At 54.9% G+C, this 22037-nt stretch overlaps 1 protein-coding gene across 3 annotated transcripts; it reads left to right on the top strand.

Moving 5' to 3' along the window:
* Positions 1-6198: 6198 nt before the first annotated feature.
* Positions 6199-16485, top strand: CDC25B (cell division cycle 25B; the record flags this gene model as incomplete). 3 transcript variants are annotated; one of them, XM_080716010.1, is made up of 16 exons in its annotated part: positions 6199-6362; positions 7183-7286; positions 7827-7878; positions 9767-9808; positions 9930-9966; positions 10209-10331; positions 10429-10551; positions 10682-10816; positions 11525-11605; positions 11713-11889; positions 12065-12160; positions 13548-13610; positions 13739-13837; positions 13977-14110; positions 16073-16184; positions 16345-16485. In XM_080716010.1, the coding sequence occupies 16 exons, from the start codon at positions 6199-6201 to the stop codon at positions 16483-16485; spliced, it is 1683 nt and encodes a 560-aa protein (XP_080572136.1). The 3 variants fall into 3 exon arrangements, with proteins under 3 accessions (XP_080572136.1, XP_080572135.1, XP_080572137.1); XM_080716009.1 differs by having other exon boundaries at positions 7156-7286; XM_080716011.1 differs by lacking the exon at positions 10209-10331 and having other exon boundaries at positions 7156-7286.
* Positions 16486-22037: the final 5552 nt, after the last annotated feature.

Raw genomic sequence — 22037 nt, 5'->3', positions numbered from 1 at the left:
AAGGATGCCGGGCGTGGTGACGCACGCTTGTAATCCCCGTGCTTGGGAGGCAGAGACAGGAGGATCGTGCAGGTTCAAAGCCAGCCGCGCTGGCTTAAGAGACCCTGTTTCCAAATAAAAATATAAAATAGGTCTGGGAGTGTAGCCCGGAGGTAGAAGGGCTTCCAGGAACCCCAGGACCACCAAAAAAAATAAAATAAGATAAAATAAAGAATAAGGAGCTGGGAGGGGGGGTGCACTTGTAATCCCAGTACTTGACAGGCTGAGACAGGAGGATCACAGGTTTGCGGCCAGCCTCAGCAACTTAGAGAAGCCATCTGCAGCTTAGTGAGACCCTGTTTCAAAATAAAAAAGAATAAAAGAGGACTAGAAGTATAACTTGGAGGTAGAGTGCCCCTGGGTTCTATCCCCAGTATGGGGGGAAAATACCATTATGGCCAGGTGTTGTGGTACACGCCTGTAATCACAGTACTTGGGAGGTTGAGACAGGAGGATCACAGGTTTAAAGTCAGCCTCGGCAATTTAGTGAGGCTTTCAGCAACCTAATGAGACCCTGTTTCCAAATAATAACGCTGATCTTGAGGTGTAGCTTGGAGATAGAATGCCTTTGAGTTCAATCCCCACTACCACCACCAGAAAAAAAGAAAAATACTATTATGGAAAATGGGACCGAGAGGGCGGGTGACCACAGTTTCGCAGCCAACTTGGTAGGAAAACCTAGCGCGGGGGTCTGAGAGCCTCCCTGCTGCCCTAAACCGCATCATCGCTGGGTCCCAGAACAGGGGTATCAGCAAGAACGGGGACCTGCCCTGGCCCCTGCTCAGGAATGAATTCAAGTATTTCCAAAGAATGACTACCACCTCTCCAGTAGAAGGTAAACGGAATCTGATGATTCTATTCCTGAGAAGAATGGACCTCTAAAGGACAGAATAAACACCGTTCTCAGTAGAGAACTTAAGGGGTCTCCACTAGGGGCTCATTTTCTTGGCAAAAGTCTGGATGATGCCCTAAAACTTCTTGAGCAACCAGAATCAGCAAATAAAGTGGACATGGCTTGGGCTGTCGGAGGCAGTTCTGTTGATAAGGGAACCAAGAATAACCCAGGCCATCTGAAACTGTTGTGACGAGGATCATGCAGGAATTTGGACACACGTTTTCTAGAAATTGATTTGGAGAACTAGAAGGTTCTCCCAGTGGCGGAGTCCCATGGTGGTATGAGTTGACACCAGGCCCATAGAGATGGGAGCTAGACAGATCAGTCCAGAGGCAGAAGTGGGTATAAACAGAAGAGCTAGAACTCAGCTCCTCAGAGACCTTATGCATCATACCTCTGAGCAAAATTCTTTCACTCAGACAGAAACCAGAAAATTGAGAACTCCAAAATATTTCATAAAGAGGGTAAAGAAGCAGATAGGAGATTACTTAAGAAAAAGTACAAGATTTTAAAATTTCTATTTCTTTAAAATATTTATTTATTTATTTATTTATTTATTTATTTATTTATTTTTGGTGTTTCTGGGGATGGAACCTAGGGGCTTTTCTACCTCTGGGCTATACTCCCAGACTTACTTTTGTACTTTATTTGGAAACAGGGTCTCACTAAGTTGCTGAGAGCCTCACTAAGTAGCTGAGGCTGGGTTAGAACCTATGCGATTCTCCTGTCTCAGCCTCCCAAGTGGTAGGATTACAAGCGTGTGCCACCACGCCTGGCTTTAAAATTTCCATTTCTGCTGGGCGTGGTGGCGTACACTTGTAATCCCAGCATTCTGGAGGCTGAGACCGGAGGATTACGGTTCGCGGACAGCCTCAGCTACGTTAGTGAGGCCCTGCTTCAAAATAAAGAATTAAAAATAGGACAGGGGATGTAGCTTGGAGGTCAAATGCCCCTGGGTTCCATTCCGAGACCCACAAAAAAATAAATGAGATTGAACTAAGGTCCTCATGCCTGCTAGCAAGTGCCCTACCACTGAGCCACATCCTCAGTTAGCCTTTTACTTTTTTTTTTTTTTTAAGTGGCTTCTATTTGGGTATGGAGTGCACACATGTAATACTTGGGAGGTCAAGACAGGAAGTTAGCAGGTTTGAGGCCAGCCTCAGCAACTTAGTGAGACACAGTTTCAAAATAAAAATAAACGCAGCCTCAGCAACTTAGTGAGGCCCTCTGCAATTTAGTGAGACCCTGTTTCAAAATAAAGAATAAAAAATAGGGCAGGGGGTGTAGCTCGGAGGTTGAATCTCCCTGGGTTCCATCCCCAGACCTACAAAAAAATAAAAAATATAAATAAATAAATAGTGTTGGAGTGTAGCTCAGAAGTAGAATGTCTGGAGACTAAATCTAAAGTAAAAAATAAATAAATAAATAAATAAATAAATAAATAAGGAAAGAGAGAGAGAGAGAGAGAGAGAGAGAGAGAGAGAGAGAGAAAGAGAGATAGCACTGGGACTGGGGCAGGGTAGAGTGTGCCCTGCACATTCAAGGGTTCGATCCCCAGAATCACAGACAACACCACCCTCTAGCAGGCCACCAGCCATGAAGGGCGCCCGCGGAGCCACAGAGGTGATGCGCGTGGGGCGCAACCTTGGGGACACAGAGGGGTTATGGAAGTAGGAAGTGTGCTTCCTGTTCCTCTGCCCAGGCCCGAGGTCGTACCAGCTGCCCTGGGATGAAGCTGGACTTTGATGTGCTCAGTCCTGCCCGTTTGCTTCCGTGGGAGGGTGGGGCCTTCTGTGTCTGCAGGTGTCCTGACCAAGGCCTGGCTGCACGGGAGGGACTGGTCCTCTTACCATGTGGGTTGCAAGTATTTTAAATTATTATTATCCTTATTGTGTGTGTGATACTGGGGATTGAATCCAGGGGCATTCTGTCTCTGAGTTACACATCCAGTCCTACTTTGAATTTTTTATTTTGAAACAAGGTCTACTGGGGATTGAATCCAGGGGCATTCTGTCTCTGAGTTACACATCCAGTCCTACTTTGAATTTTTTATTTTGAAACAAGGTCTAAGTTGCTGAGACCCTCACTAAGTTGTTGAGGCTGGCTGCAAGCCTGGGATCCTCCTGTCTCAGCCTCCAAGGGCTCCACACCTGGCTCTAAGTTTTGTTTTAATTGAGCACATACTCCACGATCTAATTGGCAGAGGTTCAGGAGGCACAGAGTTGATGTGTGGAACTTTTTGGAAGGACCCCTCTGCTGTCTTGCCCCTCACCCCCACCTCACCGGTACAGAGGGACTTATACTGTGGGATTTCTCTTTCTTTCTTTCTTTCTTTCTTTCTTTCTTTCTTTCTTTCTTTCTTTCTTTCCTTTTGCTGTACTGGGGATGGAACCCAGGGGCATTCTACCTCTGAGCTACACCCCCAGCCCTATTTTTTAGTCTTTATTTTGAAACAGGGTCTCACTATGTTGTAGAGGGCCTCACTAAGGAGCTGAGGCTGGCCATGAACTACGAATCTCCGGTCTCAGCCTCCCAAATGCTGGAATGAGAAGCGCGTGCCACCACCACACCCGGGCCCTGAGAGATTTCCAGGAATTCCAGAGATTTTCCAAAGCAGCACAGGGTTTTCCCTCCCATACCCCGTGTATATGTGTTAATGGTGTCTATTGGGTGGGGCTGGGACTGGGGGGACCTGCTGTGTTGCTTGTGAAAACTGTTACTCTCAGGGAGTTTTTGGGGTGGGGGTGTCTGCAGGGTAGGAGGCCTTACAGTAGCAAATTTCCCTCCCTCTCCTGGCTCTAAGGGCAGTCCCTGAAGGGGCTGGAGGTTTGGAGCTTGACCTCTAATCCTGGAAAGATGAACAGGAATCATATCCCTGTCTACCTCTTAGTATAAGGTCTGGCAGAGCGCAGGAGGTGGACAAATTTTTAGAAGGTAAGGTCATTAGGAGTAGTGGCTCATGCTGGTAGTAGCCAGGCGTGGTGGCGCACGCTTGTAATCCCAGTACTTGGGAGGCTGGGACAGGAGGATCACGCAGGTTCGAAACCAGCCTCAGCTACTTAGTGAGGCTCTCAGCAACATAATGAGACCCTGTTTCCAAATAAAATATAAAATAGGTCTGGGAGTGTAGCCCAGAGGTAGAAGGCCCCTGGGTTCCATCCTCAGCAACACACACACACACACACACACACACACACACACATACACACACACACACAAAAGAGTGGTGGCTCATGCCTGTAATCCCAGTGTTTGGGAGGCTGAGACAGGAGGATCACAGGTTCTAAGACAGCTTCAGCAAGTAGTGAAACTCTCATCAACCTAGAGAGATCTTGTTTCAAAATAAAATTAAGCCAGGTGTGGTGGCAAGAGTTAGTAATCTCAGTACTTTGGGAGGCTGAGACAGGAAGACCGTGGCCAGGCTCGGCAACCTAGTGAGGCCCTCCACAATTTACTGTTTCAAAAATAAGTAAATAAGCCGGGCGTGGTGGAGCACACTTGTAATCTTAGTGCTTGGGAGGCTGAAACAGGAGGAATGCACAGGTTCGAAGCCAGCCTCAGCTACTTAGTGAGACCCTGTTTCCAAATAAAGTATAAAAAAGATCTGGGAGTATAGCCTGGAGGTAGAAGAGCCCCTGGGTTCCACCCTCACAGTAACACACACACACACACACACACACACACACACACACACACGTAAATAAGCCGGGTATGGTGGCACACACTTGTAATCCCAGTACTTGGAAGAATGAGACAGGGGGATCACCAGTTTGTGGCCAGCATCAACAACTTGGAGGCCCTCGGCAACTTAGTGAGACCTTGTTTCAAAATTAAGAATAAATAGACTGGAGCAGTAGCTGGGAGGCAGAATGCCCGTGGGTTCAATCCCCAGTACTGCAATCAATCAATCAATCAATCGGGCTGGGGTATAGCTCAGAGGTAGGATGCCCTTGAGTTCAATTCCCAGTAACACACATTAAATAGGACTGAGGGTGTACCCAGGGGGTAGAATGCCCTTGGGTTTAATCCCCAGTACCAAAAAAATGAAAATAAAAGAAAGAAGGAAAGAAAAGGAGGGCTGGGGTGTAGCCAGGAAACAGAATGCCCCACTGTTCAGTCCCCAGAACCCCCCGCAAAAAAAAAGTAAAGAAGGGAAGGCCACAGTTCCCACCTGGGTGGCTCCTCTCAGCTGGGGATGGGTCTTCCTTCCCCTTCCATCTCACACCCGCTGACCCACCCAGCACCCACAAGCTTCAAGCCAGGCACCCTCTCTGGCCACCCCCACGCAGTGCACCTGGGGGGGGGGGGTCCAGCCAGCCGCCCCTCCTCCTGAGGGTGCAGGATGCATCCTCCACACCCGCTAGCTTTGGGGCGAGGCCTTCCCAACTCCTCCCGGGAGCGAGCTTGGCTGGAAGGTGATTAGATAATTGTGATTAGATGCTCATTGTAAACTAATGACACATTCAACCCCTCTCCTCATCACCAATTAAACAAGCTGGTGCCATTGACGCCGAATTAGCCAAGCCATCAGTGGGGAAGAGGTACCTTCACAACTGGGTCTTTGGTCGCTGACACCCCCGGACTCCTGGCCAGAGAAACCCACGCCTCGTCCAACCTTTAGAGGGGAGGGGAAGGCCGGGCCGTGGGCTCACGCCTGGCCTGCCCACCCCTCCGCGTGCCCCGGGGCCCCCGGCCCGCCGGCTCCTGAGCCCCGGCTCCGCCTGCCAGTGGCACTTCGCTTTGGCCGGCCTGGCCCGCGCCTACGGGGTCGGGGGCTCCGGAGAAGGAGCGGCGTCCATCTGCGCGACCTGGGGCCGACTGCGGGCGCCCCTGGGCGCTGTGGGGTTCAGCCCGGGTCAGGGGCCGGGAGGAGCATCTCCGGGTGCCTGCGCCGCGGGGTCCTCCCAGGGCCCCTAGGGGGCGGCTGCCCCTCCGGGGGCGTGCCCCAGTGACGGGGCTCGGGAGGGCAGGGTGGGCTGGCCGAGGCCCGGGGGTGGGCTGCCGATCTGCGCCGGGACCCGCGGGGTTCGCCGCCCGTCCGCGCCGCGGCCCCGCCCCCGGCCCGCCCCCTCCAGCCCGCGCCCCATTGGTGGCGTCGGGCGGCGCGGCCGCTGTTATTTTTCGAATATATAAGGAGGTGGAGGTGGCAGCTGCTGCCAGAGGCGTCCCGATCCCGCGCCCTCCGCCCCCCGCCTCCCTCCCTCCCTTCCTCCTTCCCTCCCCCGGCCGCCGAGCTCGGGCCCCGCACCCAGCCTCCCGCCGCGATGGAGGTGCCCGAGCCGGCCCCGAGCCCGGCCGGCGTGCGCGGCGGCGCCCAGCGCCCTGGCCACCTCCCGGGCCTGCGGCCGGGGTCCCCGGAGCGCGCGGCCGCTGCCTCCCCGGTCGCCACGCTCACCCAGACCATGCATGACCTCGCCGGGCTCGGCAGGTAGGACCCCCCCCCCCGGAAGCCGCGCGAGGGACGAGGCCTGGGAGCTGGGCATGGGCGCAGAATCCAGAGGTGGCGTGGGGGCGGGGGGCGTCCAGGCAGAGCAGAGATGCCCTCGGCCCCATTTCGGGGCCCGGGACAAGGATGGTGAGACCGAGGCTGAGGGCTCACACCGTCCGGGTGGCCGGCCGGGGCCCCTGCCTCCCCTCCCCCGTCCTGTGCCTGCACCACGCTGGCCCCCTACTCTCTCCCCCAGTCGCCACCATTTTGCCCCAGGTCCGGGATCCGGATCCTGAGAAGGGGGAACTCGAGGGTGGGCTGGCGGTGGTCAGCACAGGTCCACATCCTGCTTCCCCCCACCCTGCCCCCCAGGGTTAAAGCAAACGATCCTGCTTCCTAAGCAAGCCAGTGGGGGTCCGGGCTGGGTTACCCCAGCAGCCGCAGAGACCCGCGGCCTGCCCTTTCCTGCAGGGAGGCCCGTGAGTGGGTAGGGGTCTGCAGTGGCCCCCGCCCAGCACCCTTGCTTGACCTAGGCTCATTTCTCCCTGCATCTGAGGGTCTTTACTAAATCAGCCAACCCCGGCTGGACACTTTAGGGCGTGGATAGAATGAGCGTGGGCGCCTGGTGGCCAGCCCCCGGGCCGGTGTGGGAGAGGGCCTCCTGCAGTGAGGGGCTGCCTTCTTGGGGGGCAGCGAGGCTGGATGGGGCCGCAGAGGCGGCAGTGAGAGGGAACGTGGGCAGCCAGCCCTGCAGGCTCACAGGTACCTGTCTCCATCCCGGCTCCCTTCCCAGCGAGACTCCCAAGCCCGTGGGAGGGAGCCTGCCCTTTCGCAGCCGGCTGACACGCCTATCCTTGGCAAGGCGGGCCCGGCGGGCGTCTGAGTCCTCGCAGTCATCCGAGTCCTCGGAATCCTCCGATGCAGGTGAGGCCCTGGGGAGTCCTCTAGTGCGGGAGAATCTGAGGGAACTGCCTGGGCCTCCCGGCCGAGCCGGCCCGATTAGCTAACACTTTCCCCACCACCTGAGCGCCCTGCGGGCAGCCCTCTGCCCTGACGCCAAGCTGGAAGGAAGACACACCTCTGGTGGGGCTCACCACACCCAACCCAGACTGCCCAGAGGGCGGGAGGGTGGGCCCGCTGGGGGAGGTGAGAGCTTATTGAAAACCAAGTCTGTAAACCACAGCCCCACCTGGAAGGCACTTAGGGCCCAAAGTTTGTCTCATTAGGACATTCTCTTAGGGGATAACTGTTTTCTCTTTTCCTAAAAAAAAAAAAAGACTGTGTTTTCCAAGTTGTTTTAAACCAGTTTAAGGCACATGCTTAGAAAGCATTGTGATTTTTAAAAGTATAAAGGAATTTAAATCAGAAACAGGGAGTAGAGCCCTGCGCCCTTTCTTCTTGAGTACAGTGGGAGGAGATACATAAAAAATGCAACTACTTTAAAATAAGGTGCCCCCCCCCCAGGTCTCTGCATGGATTCCCCCAGCCCTATGGACCCCCAGACGGCAGAGCAGACGTGAGTACCAAAGGGAGTTCCTGCCACCCACCGCCTCGGGATCCTAGTCCTAACGTAAACCAGGAGGCAGAGCAAGGAGTCTGCTTCCTGTTTCAGGGAAGGGTCTGCTCTCCTGGGACCAGATGAGCGAGGGCTCAGGGGTGGTGGGGCCGTGCTCCCTGGAAGGAGAAGCTGCTCTGCTCTAGCTGCCCTGATCTCTCGGAACAATACAATATGTTCCATTTTTCTTTTTTGTTCATACATACGTTTTGTGTATGTTAAATACCAGTTTGAGGCCCTCTGCAACTTAGTGAGACCCTGTTTCAAAGTAAATAGTAAAAGATAGGGCTGGGAGTGTAGCTCTCAGGGAGAATGCCCCTGGGTTCCATTCCCAGACCTGCAAAAAAAAAAAAAAAAAAAAAAAGAAAGAAAAGAAAAGAAATATGTTCCAGGGCTGGGGATGTAGCTCAGTGGTAGAACACTTGGCTAGCATGTGTAAGGCCCTGGGTTCAATTAATCCCCAGGACCACAAAAAAGAAAAGCAAAATACGGTCCAACCAATTTAAAACTTTAACTCACTCGAGGCCAAAAAGAACATAGTTGGCTGTGGACTGGTTTGGCTCTTGTTCAAGCTCTGTCTTTAAAGACACTTGACTGCCTGGCCAATCCCTGGACCAGGCCCATTGCTGGAAGGGGTGGAGCTGGTAGTCCCCACTCTGAGCAGACACCTCTCCCTTTGTTGGGGGGCATGGACGGTGCCTTCCAGAGCACAGCTGTTCCCGTCCAGCTGTTAAGGCCCATGCAGGCTGAGCAGCTGCCGACCATTAGTAGGAGCAGCTGGGCACCCCCAGCCTGGGCTAGGGGGCTGTGGCTTTGGGTTTCGGGCAGTGTAGCCTTTGATCAGACTGGGCTGGGTGCAGAGTTTGTTCACAAACAGGAAACAGAGGTGGGTGGGGCGGGGGACGGGGCTTGGTTTTTGCTGAGCTGCCCTTGCCTTCCTACCGAGGACTAGGTGCTGATTGGAACCTAAGCCAGTAAAATTGGTCATGCCTGATGCCAAGTGGGCTGGGCATAGCCTCCTTTGGAGGGAGGGGCACCCTTGACTCTTTGGCCCCAGGCACCCCCCGGCTCTGCACCTGCTTTGCCCGTTAGGCCCAGTTTCTCAGAAAGAAGCTGGAGTGTGTGAGCCTGTGTACGCAGGGATGCACAAAGCCCGAGGGGCAGGTGGTCTCCAGGAACATGGCTGGGGGCAGGGCCTATGTACAGCCGCCTGTGCTCCGGCCTCAAAAGGAACATCTGTTGGAATTCCTTGCCTGCTGGCCTCTTCTGAGGCAAGAGGAGGGGGGTGGGACAGAGGCTGGGTCTTGGAAAATTCCCCAGAAGGGAGGGAAGGATGTGGCTCTTTGCATTTGTCCCTGGGGGGTCTGCTGTGGTACCCTGTGACAGGCCCCTGTCCTGGTGGGAGCCAGCCCTTTGCAGGAGGGAGCTCAGCCTTGCTGGTGAGCTCCCCGTTGGCTGCTGGGTGCCGGGTGCCTGCGGCTGGCCTATCCTGCGGTGGATGAATGCCTTTCCTGGCAGCCATATGGCCCCGCTTAAGCGATTTGCATACAGGTGGAAGGCTGTGCGCAGGCTGGCTGCACTGTTGCCTTGGTGACGCTTCACTGACCCTGTGGCCCCCCCATCTGTCTCCATCACTACCTCCCTCTGGGCCCTCCCCGTTCAGGACAGCCTTTCAAACCCCAGGCTGCCTCCCCTCTCCCCTTCCCAGTACCTGGGCCCCCCTGACAGCAGCCCCTCCCCTCCCCCGCCCCTGCCCTTGCCCTCACCCCGGCCCCTGGGCCTTACTTAGGGCCTGGGGCCTGGGAGGGGGCGATGGCTGCAGGGGAAGATGACCACATCTCTCCCCTAGGTTTGAACAGGCCATCCAGGCAGCCAGCCGGGTCATTCGAAGGTAAGTGCTCCAGCCCTCTCTGCCCAGGTCGTCCGTCAGGGGTCTGGCTCTGGGATACTGGCCTGCCCCCAGCCCTTGCCCCTGCTCATCCAGCCCTGATCTTGCCCGTCTCCCTCTACAGTGAGCATTTTCCCATGAGACGCTTCCAGTCTTTGCCGGTGAGTCCTGTGAAGCCCGACAGGAAGCTTGGCCTGCCGGTGGCATGGGCAAGAGGCAGGGGGCAGGGCGCATCCCGCACACCTGCTAGAGGGTGGACTTGATTGATGGAGCTGGTGCGCCTGGGCTGTCGGGGGGCATGGGGTTTCATAGGAGGCTGGGCAGGCCGGGGGGAAGAAGGTAGGAGCCTGAGTGGTGGAGGAGGAACGCACCTTCAGTAGCCCTGCCCTCCCCGGCTCCGTAGGTGAGGCTGCTGGGCCACAGCCCTGTGCTACGGAACATCACCAACTCCCAGGCACCGGACAGCTGCAGGAAGAGCAAGGCGGGCTGCAGAGCCACGGGCAGCCCTGGGGAAGACAAAGAGAATGTGCGTCCCTGGAAGACCTGAGCGGGGGAGCCCCAGGGCTGGGGGCGCGCGGGGAGGTCTCTGGCATTCAGTGACTCCTTTCTCATCTTGCTTGTAGGATGGGCTTGTCTTCAAGATGCCCTGGAAGCCCACATACCCCAGCCCTGCTCATGCTCTGGAAGAGTGGACCAGTCGCAGGGAGGCCTTTACCCAGAGGCCGAGCTCCGCCCCTGACCTGATGGTACATGAGGAGAGCCAGCCTTTGCGGGGGGGCCCCCTGGAAGCTGCCTGGGGGAAGGAAAGGGTGGGCCAGAACCCCCACACACCTCTGGGCCCTGCCCCTGAGTGGGCTGTATCTGTCACCCGGACAGTGTCTCACCCCTGAGCGAAAGATGGAAGTGGAGCAGCTGAGCCCCACGGCTCCATCCTGCTTCTCCCTGAGCCCCGCCGAGGGGGCTGCCGAGGAGGATGATGGGTTTGTGGACATCCTGGAGAGTGACCTAAAGGTAAACAGCCCTGACCGGCCAGGTCCCTCCCTCTCCCTCCTGGACATCTCCAAAAAGAGGAGAGCTCTGAGGCAGCTGCGGCAAGATGCGCCTCATTTTCAATGTTGTCTGCGGAATTTGAAGCCAGGTGTGGTGGTGCATGGGTTCAAGGACAGCCTCAGCAAGTAGTGAGACTCTCATCAACCTATCAAGACCCTGTGTCAAAATAAAAATTGAGCCGGGCGTGGTGACGCATGCTTGTAATCCCAGTACTTGGGAGGCTGAGACAGGAGGATCACAGGTTCACAGACAGTTTCAGTTATTTAGTGAGGCCCTCTGAAACTTAATGAGATCTATTCAAAATAAAGAATAAAAAATAGGGCTAGGGGTGTAGCTCAGAGTTAAAATGCCCCTGGGTTCAATCCCTAGTACTACAAAAAAAGAAAAATAGGGCTGGTGGTATAGCTCAGAGGTAGACTGGTCCCTCTAGTATCACAAATAGGAATTTGCGGTAGCCGACTCACAGCTTGATTTCTGGCCAGTCAGAAGAGCAGGTGGCTGGTGCCAGGCAGAGGCTCAGTGCAGGCCCCGGAGCAAGCACGTCCTTGCAGCTCACTTTGGCATGGAGGGCTGCGGGCGGGCGGGGCACCTGGGGGGGGGGGCAGGGGGCTGAGGCCTGAGGCTTGCTTGAGCCTAAGGTCGTGACTGTCTTTGCTGCTTTGACCTCAGGGTAATGACGATGTCCCCCCGGGCATGGAGAGCCTCATCAGCGCCCCGTTGGTCAAGACTCTAGATAAGGAAGATGAGCAGGTGGGCCTCTGGGGGCTCCCTGAGGACCTGGCTGGCTGGAGCCTGCCCTTGGGTAGGATTTGGGGTCTGGGGCCTGGGCGCTCTGACACCTGCCTGCCGCCTGCCAGGACCTCATCATGTTCAGCAAGTGCCAGCGCCTCTTCCGCTCCCCATCCATGCCCTGCAGCGTCATCCGGCCCATCCTTAAGAGGCTGGAGCGGCCCCAGGACAGGGATGCGCCCGTCCAGAACAAGCGCAGGAGGAGTGTGACGCCCCTGGAGGGGCAGCCGCAGCCTGAGGAACCCGTGCGTGCCTTTCTCCTGGGGGTGGGCCTGGGCTGCCCCTCTCTAGGCTGGGCACAGGGTAGGGTGCAGGTGGTGCTCCGGGCTTAGCAGCCAAAGGGGTGGGGGGGTCCCTGCAGACAGGGCCCCCGGAGGCAGCCTCTACCCTGACCCAGCCTCCACCTGCCTTGCCTCCCAGAAAGCCCGCGTCCTCCGCTCCAAGTCTCTGTGCCACGATGAGATCGAGAGTATTCTGGACAGCGATCACCGTGGACTGATTGGAGATTACTCCAAGGTACTGGCATGGTGGGGGCCTTGGAAGGCTTTACCTAATATCTGTTGTGGACCCTGGGTCTGGAAATCTGTAAAGTGTGTGTGTGTGTGTGTGTGTGTGTGTGTGTGTGTGTGTGTGTGTGTGTTTTACTGAGAAACCCAGAGGCATTCTAACCCCCCAACCTCTACCCCTAGTTCTTATTTTTTTCTCCGGTACTGAGGTGGAACCCAGGGGCATTCGACCTCCAAACTATACCCCAAGAACTATTATTTATTCTTTATTCTGAAACAGGGTCTCACTGGGTTGCAAAGGGCCTCACTGAGTAGCAGAGGCTGGCCGCGAACCTGTGATCCTCCTGTCTCAACCTCCCAAATGCTGGGATTACAAGCGTGCGCCACCAACGCTAAGCTGTTGTTTTGTTTTGTTTTTTAGCAGGATCGCTGACAGTCTCACCAAGGTGCTGAGGCTACCCCTGAACCTGCGATCCTCCTGTCTCAGCTTCCCAAGTACTGGGATAAAGGCGTTGTATATCCCACCCAGCATCCTTTGCATCGTGTATGCGTGTGTGGTGCGTGCGTGTGTGGTGCGTGCATGTGTGGTGCAGTGATGAACCCAGGGGCATTCTACCTCCAATTTTTTATTCTTATTTTGAAAGAGGCTCTCACAAGGTTGTGGAGGCCTCGCTAAGTAGCCGAGGCTGACTGCAAACCTGGATCCTCCTGTCTCAGCCTCCCAAGTACTGGGATTACAGGCCTGCGCCCACCACGCCCGCTCCTTTGTGTCCTTTTATCTCTTATCGTGTGCGGATTCCCCCCTGGCTCTTCTTGGTCTTATGACTCCACCTCAAATCTGGTATCCACTGGATCTACATTAGCCTTGGAAAATGTTTCCAAACTAATGTCAAGTGTGGAACCTCCTCCTGCCTCTCTCCAGGGTTTGGCAGAGCCCAGAGGCCAGGAAACAGAAAGTTCAAGCCCTCTACCTCCTCCTTCCCTTCCCTTTCCAAGGTGGTTCCCTAAGTGTCAGCTCCAGGAGGTGCCTCTTGGTTACTATGGGAACCAAAGCTATTTGTGTGTGTGTGTGTGTGTGTGGTACTGGGGATGGAACTAAGGGGCCTTCTATCTGCGGGGTATATTCCCAGACCTATTTTATATTTTTATTTGAAAACAAGTCTCACTAAGTTGCTGAGGCAGGCTTCAAACCCACACGATCCTCCTGTCTCCACCTCCCAAGTACTGGGATTACAAGCGTGCGCCACCACGCCTGGCACCAGAGCTAACTTTGACAGCCACACCAGGTGCAGCCTCTGGACTTGGGAACAAAGCTTTCCTGCTCTAACCAACTCCGCTTTCTCCTCTGTCTCTGTCCATCCACCCGTCCGTCCATCTCTCTCGTCCCTTCCCTTCAGGCCTTCCTGCTGCAGACTGTGGACGGCAAACACCAGGACCTCAAGTATATCTCTCCAGAAACCGTAAGCAGGGTCGAGCCCTTCCCGGGTCATCTGGCACTGCCAGGGGTTGGGCCAGGTGTGCTGACCAGCAGCAGGATGAGGGCCAGCCGCTGGCTGCCAGCCTGACCCTCTGGCACCGCCTCCCGCAGATGGTGGCCCTGCTGACCGGCAAGTTCAGCAATATTGTGGAGAAGTTCGTGATCGTGGACTGCAGATACCCCTACGAGTATGAAGGCGGGCACATCAAGGTGAGGCCGGCTGCGGGGAGGCCCGAGGGCCCTGCCTGTTTAGTTCCTAGCTAGTGGCCGGAGGACAGGTGCCCGCCAAGTTGGGGCATGCCAAGCGCTCCAGGGCGCAGGGCGTGGCCTGACCGGCTTCTCCTGACAGACTGCTGTGAACTTACCCCTGGAACGGGATGCTGAGACCTTCCTGCTGCAGAGCCCCATCATACCCTGTAACCTGGACAAGAGAATCATCCTGATCTTCCACTGTGAATTCTCCTCTGAGCGTGGGCCTCGTATGTGAGTCTGGTCTCATCTGCCCAGCCAGCTGGCGCCTGCCCTGGGCCTTCCCTGCCCGAGCGTGTGGGTGTTGTCACCGTAGGGAGGCCAGATGTGTGAGCCAGGGCCTCTGGTCCCATCTGATGGGTTGGCACTGACCCCGCCCCTGCCCTGTGTCTATTCCCACCCCCCTCACTGTCCCTCCCGTCAGCCCTCATGTCTCCCTCTGATTGTCGCCACCCCCACAAAATTTGATTTCAAGTGTCCAGCAGTATCATTCTCAAAGTCCCAGGGCCATTGGGCATGGTGGCACAAGCCTGTAATCCCAGTACTTGGGAGGCTGAGACAGGAGGATCACAGGTTTGAGGACAGCCTCAACAAGTAGTAAAACTCATCAACTTAGCAAGACTGTTTCCAAATAATAAAATAAGGTTGGGGATGTAGCTCAGAAATACGATGTTCCTGGGTTCAATTCCCAATACCATCCCCCCAAAAATCCAAGTCCAGCCAGCCGGGCACGGTGGCGCACGCTTGTAATCCCCGCGCTTGGGAGGCTGGGACAGGAGGATCGCACGGGTTCGAAGCCAGCCTCAGCTACTTAGTGAGGCTCTCAGCAATTGAGTGAGACCCTGTTTCCAAATAAAATATAAAAAAGGTCTGGGAGTATAGCCCGGAGGTAGAGAGCCTCTGGGTTCCACCCCCAGTACCACAAAAAATTAAAAAAAAAAATAGTAGCCAGGTGTGGTGGTGCACACCTATTAATCCCAGTACTTGGGAGGCTGAGACAGGAGGATCATAGGTTTTTAGCCAGCCTCAGCTACTTAGTGAGGCCTCCACAACTTAGTGAGACCCTGTTTCAAAATAAAGAATAAAAAATAGGGCTGGAGTTGTGGCTCAGAGGTAGAATGCCCCTGAGTTCCATCCCCAGTACTGCAAATAAACATAATAGTAATAATATAATAATAATTAAGGGCTAGGGGTATAACTTGGAGGTAGAATGCCCCTAGGTTCAATCCCCAATACCAAAAAAAATTACATATATATGTATGTGTGTGTATATATATATATATATATATATATATATATATATATACACACACACATATATATCTCCGAGAGCCCTGACCTTGCCCGAGTCCTGGGTGAAGCCCAGCCGTGGCGTCCCGTGCTGTCTGGTCCCCTGTTCACAGACCGTGGGCCTGACCCGTGGCCGTCTCCTCTGTGCCCATGTGCTCTCCCCTCTCCTGCCTCCCTTCTCGGTGTTGCCGCTGGGTCCATCTGTAGCTGGCCCCTGTGGCCAGGCCTCACCATTGGCTGGCCCCGTGGGCTGGCTTGGGGCCGCATCCTTGTTGCCCTCCCCCTCCTCCAGGATTCCAGCATGGCCTCCGGGCCCAGCGCTGGGCTTTGGCCTTGGGCCCCTGCCTTCCTCTCCCTACCTCTGGCCCAGGCGCCCCTCTGAGGGTTTCTCTCAAGCTGTGTCTACTTCTCCTCTCCGGCTTCCTCTTTCCCGGTCCAGGCCACAGATGCTCCAGTGAGATGGTGCATCTTTCCGGGAGTAGAGATTGGCCACCCCTTGGTTTGCCCCCTGCCTGCCATAGCCCAACTACTTCTGTCTCCAGCGGCCATACTGGCTAATGTTCCTCTGCTCAAAAGCCTTCCGTGGCTCCCAGGGCCCTCAAAGGACTGAGTACAGAGCGTGTGTGTGTGTGTGTGTGTGTGTGTGTGACTGGGGATTGAACTCAGGGGCATTCTACCTTTGAACCTCACCCCAGCACCCCCTTTTTTAATGGCCTCACTAAGTCACAGAGGGCCTCACAAGTTGCTGAGGCTGGCTGTGAACCTACGATCCTCCTCTGCCAACCTCCCAAGTACTGGGCTTACAAGCGTGCGCCACCACGCCCGGCCAAAAGAAAGCCTCTCTTGATGGACACCCCACTGCGTGGCCAGCTCTGACGCCCTCCCCCACCCTGCCACGCCACCTAGGTGTCGATTCATCAGGGAACGAGACCGTGCAGCCAACGACTACCCCAGCCTCTTCTACCCCGAGATGTACATCCTCAAAGGCGGCTACAAGGAGTTCTTCCCGCAGCACCCGGTAGGTAGTGCCACGGTGCGGGTGGCCTCAGCCTCCCGGCGACACTGCAGGGAGAGGGCTTGGCCAGGCTGGAGCCCCGAGAGGCCGGGCATGGAGGGCTGGGTCCCCCCAAAAAGTTACCCCTTCCCCCATGTTGACGGACCCTTCTATCTCGCCCCAGAACTTCTGCGAGCCCCAGGACTACCGGCCAATGAACCACGAGGCTTTCAGGGAGGAGCTGAGAACCTTCCGCCTCAAGACGCGCAGCTGGGCCGGGGAGCGGAGCCGGCGCGAGCTGTGCAGCCGGCTGCAGGACCAGTGAGGGCTGGCGTCGCCCCTGCCTCCCGGCCTCGCCGATCTGGACGCTGTCGTCCACGGGCCCACCCGGGGCCCAGGTGCTGTCCAGGGACGACGGCGTGGTGTTCTGTCTGCCCACCCCCATCACACCCCGTGTCTCACTCCAGTCATTTCCCGTATCGGGGCCTGCGCCTGGCTTCTTCCTGCCAGCTCAGAGGAAGTGTTTTGTGTTCAGTAGGGGGCCTTTTCTCTTCCTCTTCACTGTTTGGATTCTTGTCTTTCTGTCTTCAAAAAAGCCCCTTTGTGTGTGTCGCTGAGGCTGGGGAGAACCCGGGCCCCCCGGGATGAGAATCCTCTGGGCTGGGAATCGGCAGCTATGGGGCCAGGGCCACCCTCCTCTGCAGGAATCATGGATGTGTCCGCCATGTTGTCCCTGTCTCTTTCTTTTTCCTGTTCTTCTGTGTAAGCACCTCCAGCACAAACACGGCTCTTACTCTTCTCTGCAGTATTACCTGAGGCTCGGTTTGTTTCTTGTACCATCTCAGGATACGTTCGCTGGCTGCGCGGGCTCCTCCTGCCCAGGTGGCGTCAGATCCAAACCTCAATTGCCTAGCTGGCCCTGGCTTCTGTTGCCCCCAGAGAGATGTGATTATCCTCGGGGCCCCCCTCGGGGCAAGGCCTCTGGCGCCCACTAGAGGCCCGTCCCCACCACTGTGAACCCCGGGCCCCGACTAGTCAGAACTTGCTGCTGTCCTGTCGCGATGGATGGATGGATGCGTGGATGGCCACGGGTACACACTGCCTTGCACACACGTGTGCACATGAACTGGGTGGAACTATATTTGGTGAAAATGACAGTCTGCGGCAGGAATGTGTGTGTGTGTGTGTCTGTGTGGACAAGAGTTGTACACTTAGCATTTGGAGGAAATGTTGTGGAAGCAGCTGGACCAAGGACCAAGTGACCTCTGGATCCTAGATCTCAGCGTGTGGGAGGGCTGTGCTTGAGCCCCAGTGCGTCCTCATCCCCTGGGGCCTTGGTTCAATAAAGCACTGAGTAACAATACCCAGCATGGTGTCCTGTGCTGCCTTTGACAAGACCCCAGCAGACCCCAAGGAGGGCCGAGGGTGGGTAGGGGACAGGCAGCAGAGGCCAGACTTCTCAGGGAAGTAACTTCCTCTCCTCCCCTCTGCCGAAGTTTCTCACTTGACACTCTTTCCCCGGGCCGGGCCCCCAAGCACTTCTGAGCGGTCCTTCCTAACCCTGGTACCAAATGGTAATGCCCTCCAGGCCTTGGACTGTCAGTGGTTCTGCGCTGCCCTTGGGGAAAACTTGAAGGTGAGGCCCTCAAGGAAGTGGGAAAGGGCCAGTCTGGGGAACCAGATCCAGAACAGAAAATCCCTTTCTCGGCTGGGTGTGGTGGCGCACGCTTGTAATCCCACCCCCACCCCCCCGCCCCGCGTGGGAGGCCGAGACAGGAGGATCGTTCGGAGCCAGCCCTGCTGGCTTAAGAGACCCAGTTTCCAAAAATAAAAAAGTACAAAATAGGTCTGGGAGTGTAGCCCGGAGGTAGAAGGGCTTCCAGGAACCCCAGTACCACCAAAAAAAAAAAAAAACCTTTCTCGGATACTACTGCCGATGGCTCCTGATGGAAGCTGTGATATATTATAGGGACTTCTCTGAATCTGTTCAGATAAGAATGCTTTTGTCTGGTAACAGTACAGGGGAGAGCGCTGCCTAGCACACCTGGGCCTCCAGTTGATCCTTAGCAGCTGGGAAAAAACCCGGAGTGCACACACACAGCAGGCTTTTTTGGTATTGAGGATGAAACCCAGGGGCATTTGACCTCTGAGCTGCACCCTCAGCCCTATTTTTTTATTCTTTATTTTGAAACAGGGCCTCACTGAGTTACAAAGGGCCTCACACTGAGACTTGCAAGCCCAAGAGCTCAGGTGGTCTGCCCGAAGCCGGCCTTCCCCTGGCTTCCCAGGAACACAGCTGGAGGCTCAGAGAAGGCATCCACTGGTCCCAGGTCACACAGTAGATAGAAGCTGAGCTGGCATTCCAGCCTCACCTCCCACTGTGGCCCAGGGCTGCCTCTCTCTGAGCGGCTCCTCCTACACTGGCCCCACCAGGCTGCCTGGAGAGGAAATGTTGTGGGCTGAAGTCTTCCGGCCCGGCTGTGTCCAGTGCTGACGTCTGTGGCCTCTGGTGTCCGTCCCATCATAAGCTGCCATCAGTCACAGCTACAGTCTTGGGATACAGGATGGAGCAGACACTTTCAGACATGGCCTCCTCAGCCCCCTGGAGGGCACTCAGCTCAATCTGCCAGAGAGATGGGGCCAGGAGCCGAGGGGCCCTGGTGCCGGCACCCATCTTTTAATTTTTTCTGTACTGGGGATGGAACTCAGGGGCATTTTTCCAGGCTGTACCCCCAGCCCTGTTTTTATTCTTTATTTAGAAACAGGGTCTCACTGAGTTGTAGAGGGCCCCACTAAGTAGCTGAGGCTGGCCACGAACCGCGATCCTCCTGTCTCAGCCTCCTGAATGCTAGGATTACAAGCATGCGCCACCACGCACCATCTTGAGGTAGGCCTGGAAAGTCCCGGTGGGTCTGCCCCTTGGCTTCTGCCTCCTGGGGGGGGGGGGGCTGCCCTGGAAGTCCTGGGGAGGGGCTGAAGCGTCCCATGTTGCTCTGCCCTGCCCGCCAGGGCACCTTTCACTTCCTTCGTGGATGGGATGCTCTGAAAGAAGAGGATCCACCCAGAAGGCGGTTTCAAACCTGGGCTGCCGGCCAGCTTTGAAGGTGGTTCGGCCGGGGCCAGGCTGGGGAGGAATTCCAGCCCGAGCGGAGCCAGGGAGCAGCCATGTGCCTTCAGCTCACGTGGCTAGAGGGCCCTGTGGGGTGCGCAGGGGTGCAGGGAGGCCCGAGCTGGCAGGGCAAAGGCAGCGGGAGCCAGTGGGCCCTGGGTGGGGAAGAATCTTCATCTGCTCATCGACCAAATTGGTCAGCAGGAACTTCTGCAATGGCAATGTTTAAAAATAGTGTTCTTTAAGCCGGGCGTGGCGGCGCACGCTTGTAATCCCAGCATCCAGGAGGCTGAGACTGGAGGCTCAGGGTTCGTGGCCAGCCTCAGCTACTTAGTGAGATCCTGTTTCAAAATAAAGAATAAAATATAGGGCTGAGAGTGTAGCTTGGAGGTTGGAGGTCGAATGCCCCTGGGTTCCATCCCCAGACCCGCAAAAAAGAAAAGAAAGAAAAGAAAGAATAAAAAATGGCAGGTGTAGCTCAGGGGTAGAATGCCCCTGGGTTTCCCCAGCACACGTGCGTGCGCGCGCGCGCACACACACACACACACACACACACACACACACACACACACAGAGTCTTCTTTAGCCAGGCATGGTGGCACATGCTTGAAATCCAAGCATTTGGGAGACTGAGACAGGAGGATCATAAGTTCCAGGACAGCAACCTAGCAAAACCCTGCTTCCAAATAAGAAAATCAGGCTGGGAGCGTATCTCTTAGGTAGAATATCCCTGGGTTCAACCCCCGTTTCACATATGTACACTAAAAAAATAGTAAATTGTAATTCATTCTCTCTCTCTCTCTCTCTCTCTCTCTCTCTCTCTCTCTCTCCTCTCTTTTTCTGGTACTGGGGATGGAACCCAGAGGCATTCTACCTTTGAGCTATACCCCTAGCCCTATTCTTTAAATTTTATTTGAAACAGGGTCTCACTGAGTTGCAAAGAGCCTCACTAAGTAGCTGAGGCTGTCCACAAACAGCAATCCTCCTGTCTCAGCTTCTTAAGTACAGATATCAAAGGCGTGTGCCACTATGCCTGGCAAGACCCTATTCCAAAACAAAACACAGCCAGGTATGGTGGCACATGCTTGTAATCCCCATACTTGGGAGCTGAGAAAGCAGAATCACAGGTTCGAAGCCAGCTTCAAAAACTTAGTGAGGCTCCCAGCAAATTAGTAAGACCCTGTTCTAAAATAAAAAGAATAAAATAGGGCTGGGGGTGTAGCTCAGAGGTAGAATGCCCCTGAATTCAATCCTCAATACCACAGACAAATAAATAAATATAAACGAAAAATAAAAAGGGCTGGGAGCGTAGCTCAGAAGTGTCCTGGTTTTTATCCCTAGTCAAAAAAAAAAAAAAAAAAAAACAATTGAAAGAAAGGAAGGAAGTCAGGCAACATTAGTTTTAGTCTTGGTTTTTTTTTTTCAGTACTGGGACTGGACCCAGGGGTGCTCCACCACTGACCCACATCGCCAGCCCCTTTAATTCTTAAACTTGTGATCCTCCTGCCTCAGCCTCCCAAGTTGCTGGAATTAAAGGGTGCACCACTGCACCTGGCTTTTATTTTGATTTTTCTCAAGTCAGATGCTTTTTTTCAAATCAGATTTTTTAAAAAAACCATGACTCAGCCGGGCATGGTGGCGCAAGCTTGTAATCCCGGCGCTCAGGAGGATCACGCAGGTTTGAAGCCAGCCTCGCTGGTTTAAGAGACCCTGTTTCCAAATAAAAATATAACTAGGTCTGGGAGTGTAGCCCTGAGGTAGAAGGGTTTCCAGTTTCCAGGAACCCCAGTACCACCACCACCAAAAAAAAAAAAAAAAAAAAAAAAGACTCTGCTCATAACTATCCAGAAAAATGTGATTTCTAAGAAGCCTTTATCCCTGGGTCAGGGCATGGGGGCCCACACCTATAATCCTAGCACTTGAACTTGGGAAGCTGAGACAGCAGGCTCACAGGTTTGACGCCACCCTCAGCAACTTACAGAGGCTGTTTGTCAAAGTGAAGAAAAAAATCTTTAAAAAGGTACAGAACTCAGCTGGGTGTGGTGGCCCACACTTAAAATCCCAGTACTTGGGAGGCTGAGACAGGAGGATCGTGCAGGTGCAAAGCCAGCCTCAGTTACTTAGTGAGGGGGGCTCTCAGCGACTTAGACCCTGTTTCAAAATAAAAATTTAAATAGGTCTGGGAGTGTAGCCCTGACATAGAAGGTCCCTGGGTTCCATCCCCTACACCACACACACACAAAAAGTATAGAACTCAACTAGGCTTAATCCCCAGTACCATCCCCCTCCACAAAAGTGTTCATTCCTGAAACTGAACACACACACACACACACACACACACACACACACACACACTCCACATTAAAACTGTTGGTGAAGCCAGGCGTGGTAATCCCAGCATTTGGGAGGCTGAGTCAGGAGGATAGCGGTTCAAGGCCAGTCTTAGCTACTTAGTGAGGCCCTTTGCAACTCAGTGAGACCCTGTTTCAAAATAAAGAATAAAAAATAGGGCTAGGGGTGTGGCTTGGAGGTAGAATGCCCCTGGGTTCCATCCCCAGTATGGGGAAAAAATAATAATAATAATAAAAACTGTTGGTAGTGCAGGAAGTTGAGCCCGGGAGGTCCCTGGGCACTTGAAGTCTGGAGACCATCAGGAGAGGACAGTCCCAGGCTGCTGTTTTGCAGCTGTGAGCATCAGGCTGGGAGAGAATGTGAAATTACTCACAACCCAGTGTGCAAAGAAGACGGGACAGAAATGGCAGGAACCG

Source organism: Muscardinus avellanarius (assembly GCF_963383645.1).
Source record: "Muscardinus avellanarius genome assembly, chromosome: 19".
Lineage (NCBI taxonomy): Eukaryota > Metazoa > Chordata > Mammalia > Rodentia > Gliridae > Muscardinus > Muscardinus avellanarius.
Note: the sequence above shows the minus strand (reverse complement) of the source record. Positions and strands in the feature narration are given on the sequence as shown.